Below are 15,075 nucleotides of genomic sequence, written 5' to 3' on the forward strand. Positions count from 1 at the left end.
TTATATTGATGATATGTTTATTGGACCCAGTGAGCAAGAAGTACCAACTACTCTGGACAAATTGGTAAGGTATTTGTACTCTGAAGGATGGGAGATAAGTCCAACAAAAGTGAAGGAACTTTCCACCTCAATGAAATTTCTAGGTGTCCAGTAGTGTGCGGCATGTCAAGATATCCCTTCTAAGGTGAAGGATAAGCTGTTGCATCTGGTCCCTTGTACAACCAAAAACAGGCACAATGCTTAGTTGGCACATTAAGAATTTGGAGACAACATATTCCTCATTGGGGTATGTTACTCTGGCCCATTCACTAAGTAACCCAAAAAGCTCGTTTTGAGTGTGGACCAGAACAAAAAGAGGCTCTGAAACAGGTTCAGGTTGCTGTGAAAGCTTCTGTGCCACTTGGGCCATATGATCCAGCAGATTCAGTGGTTCTAGAAGTGTCAGTGACAAATAGAGATGCTGTCTGGAGCCTTTGGCAGGCTCCTATAGGATAAAAACAATGCAGGCCCTTAGGATTTTGGAGCAAAGTCTTGCCATCTTCTGCAGATAACTACTCTCCTTTTGACCAACAGCTTTCAGCCTGCTACGGGGCCTTAGTAGAGACTGAACGCTTAGTTACCCTGAGACCTGAGTTGTCTATTATGAGCTGACTGTTGTCTCACCCACCAAGCCATAAAGTTAGGCATGTACAACTGTACTCCATCATAAAATGGAAGTGGTATATGTGAGATAGGGCCAGAGCAGGTCCTGAAGACTCAAGTAAGTCACATAATGAAAGGCCCAAAAGCCTATGGCCCCCACTCCTGCCACATTACCTTCTCTTTCCAGCCACAGCTATGGCCTCTTGGGGAGTTCCTTACAGTGAGCTGACTGAGGAAGAGAAAACTCTGGCCTGGTTTACAGGAGGTTCTGCACAATATGTGGGTACCACATGAAAGTGCACAGCTGCAGCACTGCAGCCCTTTTCTTGTTATCCCTGAAGGACAGTGGTGAGGGGATATCCTCCTAGTGGGTGGAACTTCAAGCAGTGCACTTGGTTGTTCATTTTGCTTGGAAGGGGAAATGGCTGGAGGGGCATTTGTATATGATTCATGGGCTGTCGCTAACGGTTTGGCTGGATGGTCAGGGACTTAAAAGAACATGACTGGAAAATTGATGACAAAGAGGTCTGGGGAAGAGGTATGTAAATAGACCTTTCTGAGTGGGCAAAAAACATGAAGATATTTGTATCCCACATGAATGCTCACCAGAGTGTGAGTTCATTCAGCAAAGGAAGACTTTAATAATCAAATGGATAAGATGATCCATTCTGTGGAAACCAATTGGCCTCTTTCCACAGCTACTGCTGTCATTGCCCAATGGGCTCATAGTATGGTGGTAGGGATGAGGTTATGGATGGGCTCAGCAACATGGATTTTCACTCACCAAGGCTGACCTGGCTATGGCCACTGCTGCATGTCCGATCTCTTAGCAGCAGAGACCAACACTCTGTCCTCAATTTGGCCCATTCCCAAGGTGATCTGCCTGATAGCAGGTTGATTACATTGGACCACTTCCATCATGGAAGAGGTAGCGTGTGGTACCTGGAATAGACACATACTCTGGATAGGCATTTGCCTTCCCTGCATACAATGCTTCTGGCAAAACTACCGTTCATGGACTTATAGAATGCCTTATCCTCCATCATGGTATTCTATACAGCATTGCTTCTGATAAAGGAACATATACACAGCAAATGAAGTGAAGAAATGGGCCCATGCTCATGGAGTTCACTGGTCTTACCATGTAACCCTTCATGTTAAGGCAGCTGGATTGATAGAATCATGGAATGGCCTTTTGAAGACTCATTTACAGCACCAGTTAGGAATACCAATGGCCCAGAAACTTCAGGAATAACACTTTGCTCATCCCACCAAGCAATGAGTCAGAACCAGCTGAGATGCTTCCCTCAGGGTAAGGGTTATTTGGAAATGGTAGTAGAAGAAGCTAGTGATAAATACAGACTATGACCACATGACCAGTTACAGAAATGAGGAATATCACAGTTATGAATATTTCTTCCTTGTCTTGTTATATTTCCACATGAACATAAAGTAAATATAATTGTTGTCTTCCCTATCTTATCCCCTTATCACACAACAAAAGTTGTATTAGTTTCATGTTGTTATATTTACATGAATATACCCAAGGGCTTCCACCATATTCTGGAGAGAGTTAGTGTGTTTCCAGTTGTATGCAGGACAAGTGAGCATTGTTAGGCAAAAATATGACTGATATTAATTGTTATTTAGTGATTAAGTCTGATTTATGTTGATCTGTATGGCTGCCGGTTCATGTGTCAACTTGGCCAGTTGATGGTGTCCAGTTGTTTGGTCAAGCAAGCACTGGCCTGTGAGGACATTTTGTGGACTTAAGTCATCAGTAAGTTGATTACATCTATGTCTGATTACATCTACAATCAACCAAAAAGAGTGCCTTCAGCAATGAGAGAAGTCTCATCCTATCAGTTGAAGGCTTTAAAAGAAGTGATGATTTCAGCAGTCAGGACGGAGAATTTCCATGTCTTTGGCAGCTGGCCAGCTTCTCTTGGGGAATTCATCAAAAACCTTCAACACAGTTCCCAGCTTGCAGCCTGACTTATGGAATTTGGACGTGCAAATTCCAACAATCACATGAAACAATTTCTATAAATATCTCATATTTTCAGGTTATCTTCTGTTGATTCTGTTTCTCTAGAGAACCCTGTCTAATACACCTACTATGCCTCTTGGATGTTTCAAAAGCACCTCAAATTCAACATTTCCAAAACCAAACTCTTTCTTCCTTCCCAACCCCCTAAAACTGAAGCAAAAACTTGATCCTCTCCCAGGATTCTCTATGTCAGTGAATATCACTATCATCTATCCACTTGTACAAGCCAGAAATCATGGAATCATCCTTACTACGTCCTCTCCCTCATGTCTATGTCCAACCCATCCTGAAACCCTATCAATTTTACCTACCAAAATCTCCTCAAACTTGCTTCTACTCTCTTGATCTCTGCCAGTCCCACCATCTCTAAGATATCTGCATTTACACCAGGAGTATAGTAATTGCCTTCTAATTGAGCTCCCTACTTTGACTTTTGCCACTAATCTGCTGCTTTTTACAATCAAAGTGGTCTTTTACAAAACCCAGATTTGCATATTTAATTTTTTCAATTGTTCTTATTGTTTTTAGGGTTGCAATGTGTACACAGGGCCCCTCAAGAGCAAATTAGAAAAAGGCATGATACTTGAAGCAGAAAAATTGCAAAAGAAAGAGTGTCCTCTTGGGTACGGTTAGTTAAAAAAAAAAGTCACCCCTTTGGACAGACCAGTTACAAAAGCTTGTCTTTCTCTTGCTTTAGGACACAAGGCTAGGTTAACTAGCTGGATTTCATTTCCCCACTCCTACCTGTTCAGTCAAACACGCTGGTGCAGGGCACATTCTGCAGAACCATACATAGTGAACAATAGGGTCTCTGTTGATGCCAATTACAATGCCCAGAGACAAGGCCTTGGTCCTATCGGGTCTTCTAAAAATTCCATGCACAGGGTTGAGAGGTCATGTTTAAACTCAGAGGCCTAAAGCAGGCTCTTATGACAGCAGCATTTCCTCCCCACCTTTCACTGCTCCAAGAGACAAGCCCCTTAATTCCCTAAGATCTGATGTTTATGTCATAGGAGCTCAGAAAAGGGAGGGCAGATTGAAAAGGATATGTGAATTTGACTGAAAATGTCAAAAATTTGGTACTACACGCCTATCAAAATGGCTAAAATGCAAAAATTGTGACTCAAACACCAAATACTAAATAGGGTGCAGAAAAATTGCATCAACTCATACACTGATGGTGGGACTATAAAAGTTTAAAAGTTTACAGATTTAAATAACATTCTTGAAACAACAAAATTATAAAAATGAAGAACAGAATGGAGTTACTAGGGGTTCAAGAGGGAGGGGAGAGAAGGAATGTGGGAGTGGCTATAATATGTATTTGTACAGAATTTATATTTGTGTTGATAGTAAAGTTTTAGAAATGGAGGGTGGTAATGGTAGCACAACATTAACAGCACTGAATTATATATATGAATGTGGTTAAAAGGGGAAATTTTAGGTCATATATATGTTACTAGAATAAAAATTAAAAGATAAAACATAGGACTGTACAACCCTACTGAAAACTATGGACTATAGTTAATAGTACAATTATAAAGATATTCTTTTATAAATTATGACAAATATGCCACACTAATGCAAGGTGTTACTGATAGGGTGGTATAAGAGGAAAAATACACCTAATATAAATGATGGACTATAATTAATAATACAGTTATAATATTCTTTCACCAGTTGTAACAAAGATACCAAACTAATGCAAAGTGTTAATAATGGGGGGTGTACATAGGGATGCTGTATTTTTACATGATTTTTCTGTAAACCTACAACTTCTCTAATTAAAAATATTAAATAATAAAATAACATATGCAGTACTGAAGTAGAAATGCATATATGATTCAGAGTTTTCTAGTGGCCAAAGCAACAAAGGAAACAATAAATTACAAGTAGTAAATTTTATATGAAATAAATATGATTGTATACAAAACAGTCTGGGAGAAGCTCCTCCATGGACCCTCATACCAAGCATTATAGTGGGCAATGCTCTTCATGAAAAAAATACTGTATGCCTATTTTTATAGGATCTATTATTGTAAGCAGAGAGAACATACCTCCAAAGCAAACTTTATGGAAAGCAAATACTATATAAAATTAAACAACATAAGCAAAAATAAAAAGGGACATTAATTAAGAAGGATCCTTGCATTGATGGAACTGTCCTGTATCTTAATAGTAGCAATGCCAATATCCTGATTGTGATATTGTACTACAGTTTTGCAAGATGTCACCATTGTGGGAAACTGGCTAGACGGTACAAGACAGCTCCTTGTATTATTTCTTACAACTGCGTCTGGATCTACAATTATCGCAAAATAAGAAGGATAAGTAAATTTTTAAATTTAAATAAAAATTAAAAGTTGCAAGTCAATAAAAGCCCATTCATAAAACTCTATTAACTTGAAGTCATAAAGTCACAATGAAAAATTGAATTTGCCTCTTTACAAATGGATCAGGGGCATCTATAACCTTGTTAATCGCAAAGTGTTGTTATTTTTTGTCTACTGAGATATTTACAAAAAGATGGCTAGCACCTTGATTGATTTTTATGAGTGTCATTGCTCTTGATATGATTATTTGTATATCACACTTCTATGCTGGGATAAATACATTTTTAAAAAATGTTAATGCCTCCTAAGTGAGATTGCAACTTAAATTTGGAGCAAACTATCTCTTTGTTCTGGAGAAAAACGAGTTCTCTACATGCCATTTCATAATGTAAATTCAACAGACATCATCAGATCCAACCCAGTTGAATGAAGCAACGACTGTAAATATTTTGGACTAGAATTTGTGGTCAGATGATAAACTATGTCTCTGAAGACTTTGTTGATCTTTGGGGAGAAATGGTTATCATTTTCCCCATACCTGTTTAGACAGATCCATGCCTGTATATCACTGTTTGTCGAATGAAGTTAAGTATGTTATTGTTCCGGCAATTGGTAGCATAAGACGAGGCGATGAGACAGAGAGGACTGCAGAAAACATAGTGTGAAAAGGAACTAGGCTAGTCTTGGCACAAGAACAACCCTGGCTTGCCTGCAGATGTCTCATAGGCGGTATTATCAAAGATAGAATAAACCAGACCTTAGAAATGTACCCATACCAGATCGTTTTGAGGTTTTGGTTTTTTGTATTTGGCACCAACAGGTGCCTGTTAGACAAGTGGGGTTACCCCTGAAATAATTGGTCAGATCTACTGTCAATCATCTTAGAAAACAATTAAGTGAACCGGAAATCGAGCCTCTGTGGGCGGAGCTTAGGTCGAAGGGCGACCTCAAGTTGTAAGGGTACTTGTTTGTGAACGGTCCTGGCTGATCCGTCAGGTTTTTAGAGATCGGACTTTTCATAGATCAACAATAAAGATGCCCTGTTGGTCCTCATGTGATGGTGAGCTAAGCACCCCTTTGAGATTGTGAAAGGCGGTTAGAGTACCGTTTAAGAACCAACTGAAAGTGGGTCTGGACTTGGGCCTACCGACTCTAAATGAAGCCATATCTTGAGGTATTTAAGTTATTCCCTATGTTGTATTTTCTTATGTTATTCCCAAATGTATAGTAGAAATACATTAAAAGATATAGTCTTTCTTCATCTGTGATGTGGAGAATTTAGGAAAAAGCCCAGTATAATCATTGTCATTAGTGGAGAAAGCACTATCCGGCAAAGTGGTGATAACAAGAGGTCCCTCAAGAACAGGGACAAAAGCGCTGAAGCCTGAGGAGGAAGAAAATTAGCGATCTGGTTCTGATCATATGTGGAGAACCCTTAGAAATAGTTTTGAGGGAAGTCTAATTTTTGGCATTCAAGCGGGGGTGGTGTGGAGGTCGGGGCTCAAGTCATTGTAGTTTGGGGATTTAAAAGGAAACGTTTGACTTTCAATTTGAGATGTCAGTCTGAACAAACGTGTTTTCCTCTTAAAATTATATTTAAATGAAAGAAAAAAATATAAGAATAGAGCCATAACTACAAGTGGTAACAGAGAAGGGTGATTAGCAGACTAAAATGTTGAGGATCATCTTGAAGATATGAAACCAATAGGATAAAACTGGTTGAGAAACCATAGTCAGTGAACTCATAACACCATATGGGAGAAGACTGCTTTAAAAGTGAATTCTCTGTTTTTTAATACAGCCCAAAAGACAGGATGTCACAGACATCTGGATCAGGGAATACGCGTGATGATGGGGAGATCCCAGAAGACAATGGTGAGTAAATCAACTAAGTAAAACCTAGAGTTAAGTCTAAATAATTGTTAACAGTATGTCCAGGAATCTTGAAGAAATTATTAAGAAATTATTCCTATGAAGATCAAGGCATAAAACAATAAGAATTTAATAACAAGGTGGAAATAAATTCCCCCAGACAGAGTAGGGATTACGGGATGGTGGTCAAGAAGGGCACTTCTGCTTTTGCTTTATAGTTGTTGTTTTACAGTGAGAATGAATTCATATACTATTTTGGCAAAACTTTTAAAGTTTCATAATACTTAGTTTGATGATATTGATAATAGTATAAAATTTTGCTAATATTAGTGTTATAATATAAAAGTTTGATAATATTAGTGGTGCTAAAGATGCGGGACAGTCAACAGTCATTCTGAAGTTGACCCGATTCCATTTCTTCAAAAAAATCCTTGGTAATACTTTCACACATGCACAAAGATATATGTTATAGCATGTTTATTGCAGCATGCTGGTAGTAGCAAAAAGGGAAATAACCAAATGTCCAAAAATAGGAGACTAGTTAAATGACATGTTGTATTTATTTACTATGAATTAGTATGCAAATTGTAAAAAAGAATGAGGTAAATTTCTAGGTACCGTCATGTAAAGATCTCCAATATACATTAAGTGAAAAAGGCAAATTGTAGATATATATGTATGGTATGATATCATTTATGCTTAAAAATACCAAAGCTAAAAAATAAAAAGAGACAGAGGTTTCCAGGGGTCTGGGACTCTAGCCTAGTACCTCTCTCCCTTCCTTCTTCTACTTGATGAAAACCTGATAGAGAAGCAGAGAAATGCTGTATCTGGGTTACAGATGAGTCTGTATAAGTCCTCTTTCTAGGTACCCTCCTGTGTGCTCTAGAGATTTTTTTTTTCCTCCACAGGAAAGCTAATTTAAATCTTTTTGTATTCTTTTATTTCATTACCATTTGTAAGCTGTAGATTACATTTGGGTAAATTTACTTAAAGTTTTAAATTCTTGTTATAGAGCAGGAAGCAAAATTAAAAGTCACCACTAAACATTCTCCATATTCCTGTTTTTATCACTCCATATATTATGGTGCAAGTATCAGCAATTTTTTTCTGTAATAAATTAGATAGGAAATATTTTATGCTTTGTGGGCCATATGGTCTCTGTCACAACTACTGAACTCTGTTGTTTTAAGAAAAAAGCAGCTTAGGAAATATGTAAATGAATGGGCATAGCTATGTTCTAATAACCCTTCATTTACAAAAACAGGCAATGGGTCAGATTTGGTAAACAGGTTTGCCAGCTTCTGCTCTAAAACTGGTAATAGTTTGCCAGCCACTGCTCTGTTTTATCTTGTTAGCTTGTGTCTTACTTCCCATGCTTTAGCCCCACAGCTCTTATATCCAAAGATGAGTCCAACTTGTAGATCCATTTCCTGAATCAGTCTGGCTCAAGATAAGAACTATTATTCAGAAGCCACAGCTCCAACAGTAGGCCTAGGAATTGCTATGCCAGACTTGAGACTGCGATGCTTCCTTGACATCTCTGTTTAGCTCTCTAGTTTCTGATTAGGAATGTAGCCAAGCACGGATAACTTGTCTCCTTGTAAATGCCTGCTTATTCTCTCACCTCAGGACTTTAACAGGCTGTCTTCCCTCCTTGTGCCCCCAGCTCCCTCCCTTGTCTGCCTAATTGCCACTCCTCCTTGGGATTTAGATTGAATTACTTTCTCTGGAAGTTATTCTTAACTCCCCACCCTCACATTTCCTCCACTCCATTCCACCTTCCTAGGATTCCCAGGTTTCCCTCCTCTTTGTTCTCATAGCAGTGGTTGTCAGCTCCATCCTGCATTTGTCTGCCTCACCTACTAGGCCAATTGAGAACTGTTTTCGGGCAAGGGTTGTCTTTGTATATTCAGTGATAGGATCATAAGGGTTCTCCAGCAAGATCTGCTCAGTGTTTGTCTGGCTGTGACCAGAAGAAGGAGCTGGTTTGTACCTCCTGTGAAGATGAGCCATTGACTGAGGGTCCAGCCCTGGAATGGACTGATTTCCTAGAACCAAATTGGCACTGTCTCCTTGAATGTGTATTGCTTGCTACTGTGTCCTACCTACTTGATGATGGCCTGAATTGCATCCAAGCTTGGTCTCCTTTAAGCACTGTGATTTGGCTCAGTGCAATAAAGGAGTTATTTTAGTATTCCTCTTTTTTTTTTTTCACTGGTGAGTGGGCCTCAGTACGTCTTTTCCTAACTTGCCTTCTACTTGAGACTATTTTATGACAATGTCTCCTGACTAAACTGTAAACTGTGGGAAATACTGTATTTGGAACTAGAAAAGAACTAGGGTTAAGTCTGTGCTTTGTGACTTTGGCAAGTCATTTTAACTTCCTTCCCTGAGCCTGTTTCTCATCTGTAAATTAGGAATGGTATCTGACTCACCTCGGTTTGAAGATGGAATAGGATTATTTGTGTGAAAGTACTTTAAAATTATAAAAACAACCATATATGGAAAGTTTGTTCATTGTATTAGTTCTATATTTCCTCACAGCATCTAGACTGGTGTTATGCCCAGAGTAGTTGTTCAATACATTTTTGTTCAATGACCAAATGAATTGGCCAAAGAAATAATGCTATTGGTGGGAAGAAAGGACATTTAATAGACTCAGGAAAAATAGATGACTTGGCGATAGAAACATCCATATGGTTAATGATAATTCAGAAGTTGGGCATTTATGGATCGCTCCAAACTTACATTCCCAAATATCTGCTCTTTACTTATAAAAATATTTAAATTTTCTTTTAACATGATTTTAGCAGCTGGGCTAAACTGTCAAATTTGACAAAATTTTAAATATGCAATCTTCACCAAGCAGTATTGACCCTAGGCAATAGTGTGAGGTCAGCCAGTTGTATTAAGAAATCTTCCTCCCTTTTTGGTAACTTTCCCTTCACCCATCCCCAAGGCAGTGCTTCTCCTAGTTCTGTGCACCTCATCACATTTCTGACTTTTGTATTGTCCTTTTTCCCCAAAATGAATTAACTTTTATAGGGTTAGGAACTAAGTCTCCCTGGCTAATTTGCATTTGAAAAGAGGATTCCTAGGGGAGGAATTGTTTTAACCAATTGTTTTAACCATTAGAATCACACACTTTAACCAAAGTAAATAAATAGTTGTGAACTTCAGGCACTAAAGTGAATAGAATGGTTTATCAGCTCTATTAAAATCACAATGTTTACTTACTTCACACTGTGGTCTGTTAACCTTGATGGAGAGCTGTTTAAGAATACCTATAACTAAGGCCCCTAGTAGAGATTATGACTTAATTGGACTAGGTTAGAGCCCAGGTTAAGGGGTTGTTTTAAAACGGCCTGTGTGATTCTAATGTGCAATAAGAGTTGAGAACGGAGGATTTAAACTTAAACTGGCACTGCTCCTGAGAAAAAGAAAAACTAATGACATTAGAAAAACAAATGTTAAGGTGGGATAGGCGTGCGGGGACTGTGAGAGTCACTGATAAAGTGGACAGAAAGTTAATAATAGGCCAAACACCTCACTGTCTCTAAACCCAACACTGTAAGTGAAATCATTGTCCTCCCCCCTACATAGGACATGTCATCCAGGGGATCAGCAATGTCATCCTGATCAAACACGGGAAAAGAAGTGTACCTAATAAAGTATCGGTGGCTGAGAGAGTTCAAAAAGAGTCGAGAGGCTACTCTGGAGGTCACTCTTATGCAAGCTTCAGTTAGACATTGCTACCTATCATCACTTGCCAAATCCCAACCAAAACCATTCCAGCCTATCCTAAAGAACACCTAGGGCAATATATGATTCTACAAAGGTTCCATGCACTAGGGTAATTTTCCAGAAACCTACAACACCCAGATGGATCCCTGGACCAGATAAGTTCTTCCCCCACTTTGAACCCCCAGGGAAAACAATTTATGCCTAATTTCTAGTACTTAAATCTGCTTTGCAGATGGTTCCAGGTTTGACAGGAGATTGAATCTCTGAGCTATAAGGGAAGAAATCCTCAAATGGTTGATGTACATAAGTCAGTAAACCTTCAGTTTATGAGATAATTTTACATAGAAGATGTATGATTTTGTTACAAATATAAGATCTATGTTATTTATTTACATTTTGCTTAGCTCTTTAGGCACAGCGTTTATTAAGTTTCTTGCTTTTATAAATCACCTCCAAGATGGGAAAAGGATGAATTCACATTGTGTAGTTGGATCACCTTAGTTGAGCTTTGGCCTCCTCTGTTGTCCCATAGCAGCCTATTGCTGTTGACAGCATAACTAAACCCTTATTATGATATAAGCTTTAGTTTACTATCTCAGCAGTGCTTGGCTTGCCTTCTCTGTCTTTCCTTGCTTCAAAGACAGTCCTTCTTTGAAATGGACCTCCTGTTGCCCAGGGATCCTCTTTTCTTAATACATTCTTAAGCAATGTTCACTTCAGAGACATCTTTGGTATTCTGAGCAAGCAGTATCTTCTTTTTTTAAGGAAAGTTTCAGTCATTGGATAACAAGACTTCCAGGATTGTCTATCCATTGGCAAGTCTGTGCTATGGAGAGGGTCACACTCTACCTTTTTAAGGGCGATTCCTACAGAAATACAGGAATGGACATTAGAAAAATTAGTCCCATGACTTTGTTTCAATTTCTTCCTTTATGCTTTTATTTACCTTTATAAACAGCTACAGATTTATTTATTTTATTGGTTAAAATAAGGCCAGTGATAACTATACTTTGTTTGCCAGCACTGTAAAGTTTAATTAATGTTTCTAAGGTATGAGTTGAACTCACAAGATGAAAGATTCTATATATGGAATATGTGTTAAGTGCTCAATCTAGTTTAGTCTGTTGATAACTATAATTGTATGGTAACCTATATTACAGGTCTTGATTATTGTGGCTGCAGTGCGTTCAACCTTGAAAAATGTATTTTAATGTTGAGAATGTATTTAAAATTGGTTGGTAAACATTTGGGTGTATGATCCAGGTGTATAGAATATATGTTTGTTTTAGCTATTCTCATTTAGTAGATTCTTGAGATAAAAGATGTTTCACAAAGTCACATGGGAAGTTTTTCTTCATTTTAAATTAGTCTTAAGGTCTCAGAAGAAACAAAGTTCTTGTTCTCACACATCATACAGTAAATATTGAATAAAAAGGCATTATTAAAATTATGTATCCATATTAAGATGTACTAAATATGTGAGGATTGACCTAGCACAAAATCAAAAGGAAGGTAATTATTGATTATTCAAGAAAAAAATTATTTTTCCTTAAAGCTCACTTCAAGATGTTTCATGGAAAACTTAAACAATAGGTTAGATTACTGAGTCATTCAAAATGAGCTAGAGCTCAAGAACTAAGGATCTGTGCATTTAGAGCTAAAATGTAACTCAGAAGACTGAAGGGCTTAGATAACTTTGTCAGATTGGGAGCCACTATTACTTGATTCTTGTTGAATATTAAACAGGATTTTTAAATATTTTAAAATATTTTTTAGGTTGGTATAAACATTTATGTCTGTATGGCAGAAACAGCTTTCTTTTATGTCCGTTCCTTTTCAATTGCACTAATATTTGTAATTTTAACAATAGTTAGCACTTCCATACATCCTTCTAAGGAAGGTAACTACATGAATTAGAATAACCTTGCTAATTAAATCTTGAAAAATTGCCAGTTAATCCTCCCTTATAAAAACACAGCATTTTATTCTCATTAAATGAATTTACACTGCCTTTACACAGTTATTCTGCAGTGTGTGAAATGTGACACACAGTAGGGAAGGCCTTAATGTTTTAGGACATCTTCCCTGGGCAAAAAAGAGTATACAGTTCATTCAAAATAGGAGTGCTCCCATCTTCTCTTTCAGGCCTCCGTCTTCTTTCTGTGCAACCCTGGGACCTAAGTTCTATTAGAACGTTGCTCTCAGCAGGCTGGTACTAAACTGAAGAAAGATATTGGCTGATAATTGCCCACAGTACCTACCCAGGAGGAAGTGAATTTAAACAGGGATTTTTCAAGACAAAAAAAAAGTGGCAGGGGGAGGGGGATCTATTTAAATAAAGTTAGGAAGTTGATTTATTCCCAGGGTTCTGATTTTCCTACCTCAAACTATACCATATCAGCTGTCCTTACTTCACCCACAATCCTGTAACTCCTCTGCTTTTCAAAATTCAGCTTGCTCTCATCTTCCCACTCACTGTCTACCATAGTCTACAGGGTAGACCCCAAAATTCTTGGCCTGCTGTAACCAGGCATTTCTGAGTCTCATCTTCCTTCATTCCCTACCAGCCACCCTTCATTCCAACCCTACTACACTCACTCATGTTTCCATAAACAGACCAGACCTTTTCACAACTCCCTGCTTTGCCCATGTTGTTTCCATTGCACAGAGGGCCTGCCAACCTCTCCCGTCTTGTCTTTTTGGCAATTCCCACTTTGAGAACCCGCACAAATGTCAAATGACAAATGTCACCTCTGTGAAACTCTTCCTGAGAATGCCAAATTTCACCCAATTTTTTTTTAACATTTGTTCCCCCTATTATTTATTTTTATTCCATATGTTCTATTCGTCTGTTGACAAGGTAGATAAAAGGAGCATCAGACACAAGGTTTTCACAATCACACAGTCACATTGTGAAAGCTATATCATTATTCAATCATCATAAAAAAACATGGCTACTGGAACACAGCTCTACATTTTCAGGCAGTTCTCTCTAGCCTCTCCATTACATCTTGAATAACAAAGTGATATCTACTTAATATGTAAGAATACCCTCCAGGATAACCTCTCAATTCTGTTTGGAATCTCTCAGCCATTGACACTTTGTCTCATTTCACTCTTCCCCCTTTTGGTGGAGTAGGTTTTCTCAATCCCTTCATGCTGAGTCTCAGCTTATTCTAGGGTTTTTCTCAATCCCTTGATGTTGAGTCTCAGATCATTCTAGGATTTCTGTCCCACATTGCCAGGAAGGTCCACACCCCTGGGAGTCATGTCCCACGTAGACAGGAGGAGGGTGGTGAGTTTGCTTGTTGTGTTGGCTGGAGAGAGAGGCCACATCTGAGCAACTCACCCAAATTTCTTAATTTCAATTTTTCTGTTCCCATAGCACTTTGTTCATTTGTAATAGTTGTTATGGAAATTTGTTTTGAATCTCTCTTTCCCCACTGGTTTCTCAAGGGCAGGGGCCTGGCATAGTCTTTTGATACATGCTGGTTCAATATTTCTGCAGTTAGAATGATCAACAAGTTGGCAAATTTAGTTTTATTTGACATATGTTCTCTCCCCTGAAAATACCTTCCATTCAAATAAAAGCCTCCCCACCGGGAGTTTCAAGGATTGCTGTTGCTAATTTAATCAAATTTAGAGGTTGTTTTTTTTTTTTTTTAAATGAGTAATCAAGTTAAAACTTCAGTTCATACAACACATTGATAGAAAATGTTGAATTTTGCTAATATTGATCTCCTAAAATGTCTTAAGACATGATGTATGTGCTGAGATTTGGTGAAAGAAGTTTTGTTTAGTCTTTAAATTATTTGGTTAATGACTGTGAATGGGTTGGAGGTAGGAGATGGTCCTGAAAATTGTACATGAGGTGTGTGTGAGGTAGTTATCTTCCTTTCTCTCTCTCTTTTTTTTTTTTAACTATTTTTATTAAGATATCTTCACACACAGAGTCCATCCAAAGTATATAATCAGTGGCTCACAATATCATCACGTGTGTTCATCACCATGATCACTTTTAGAATATTTGTATCATTCCAAAAAAGAAATAAAAAGAAAAAACCCATAGAACCCATTCCCCTACCCCCACCTCTCATTGACCACTAGTATTGCAGTCTACCCAGCTTTTTTACCCCTGATCCCTCCCATTATTTATTTATTGTCCTTATTTTTTAACTCATCTGTCCATACCCTGAATAAAGGAGCGTCAGCCACAAGGTTTTCATAATAACACAGTTACATTGTAAAAGCTATATCGTTATACAATTGTCTTCAAGAATCTAGGCTACTGGAATACAGTTTAGCAACTTCAGGTACTTTCTTCTAGCCACTCCTGTACACCATAAACTAAAGAGGGGTATCTATGTAATGCATAAGAATAACCTCCAAGACAACCCTATGACTGAAATCTTTCAGCCACTCAAACTTTAT

The 15,075-nt window shown here is 38.0% G+C and overlaps 1 protein-coding gene across 2 annotated transcripts in view; it reads left to right on the plus strand.

Annotated features, from left to right (window-relative positions):
* Positions 1 to 5,945: 5,945 nt before the first annotated feature.
* The window catches only part of CUL4B (cullin 4B), a 57,714-nt gene continuing 48,584 nt past the window's right edge, over positions 5,946 to 15,075 (plus strand). For both annotated transcript variants that reach the window (XM_077145152.1, XM_077145153.1), the window contains exons 1-2: positions 5,946 to 6,199; positions 6,827 to 6,900. In XM_077145152.1, the coding sequence (XP_077001267.1) occupies positions 6,840 to 6,900 (61 nt within the window). In that variant the 5' untranslated portion in view covers positions 5,946 to 6,199; positions 6,827 to 6,839. The remainder of the gene's footprint in view (positions 6,200 to 6,826; positions 6,901 to 15,075) is intronic.

Source organism: Tamandua tetradactyla, chromosome X (assembly GCF_023851605.1).
Source record: "Tamandua tetradactyla isolate mTamTet1 chromosome X, mTamTet1.pri, whole genome shotgun sequence".
Classification (NCBI taxonomy): domain Eukaryota; kingdom Metazoa; phylum Chordata; class Mammalia; order Pilosa; family Myrmecophagidae; genus Tamandua; species Tamandua tetradactyla.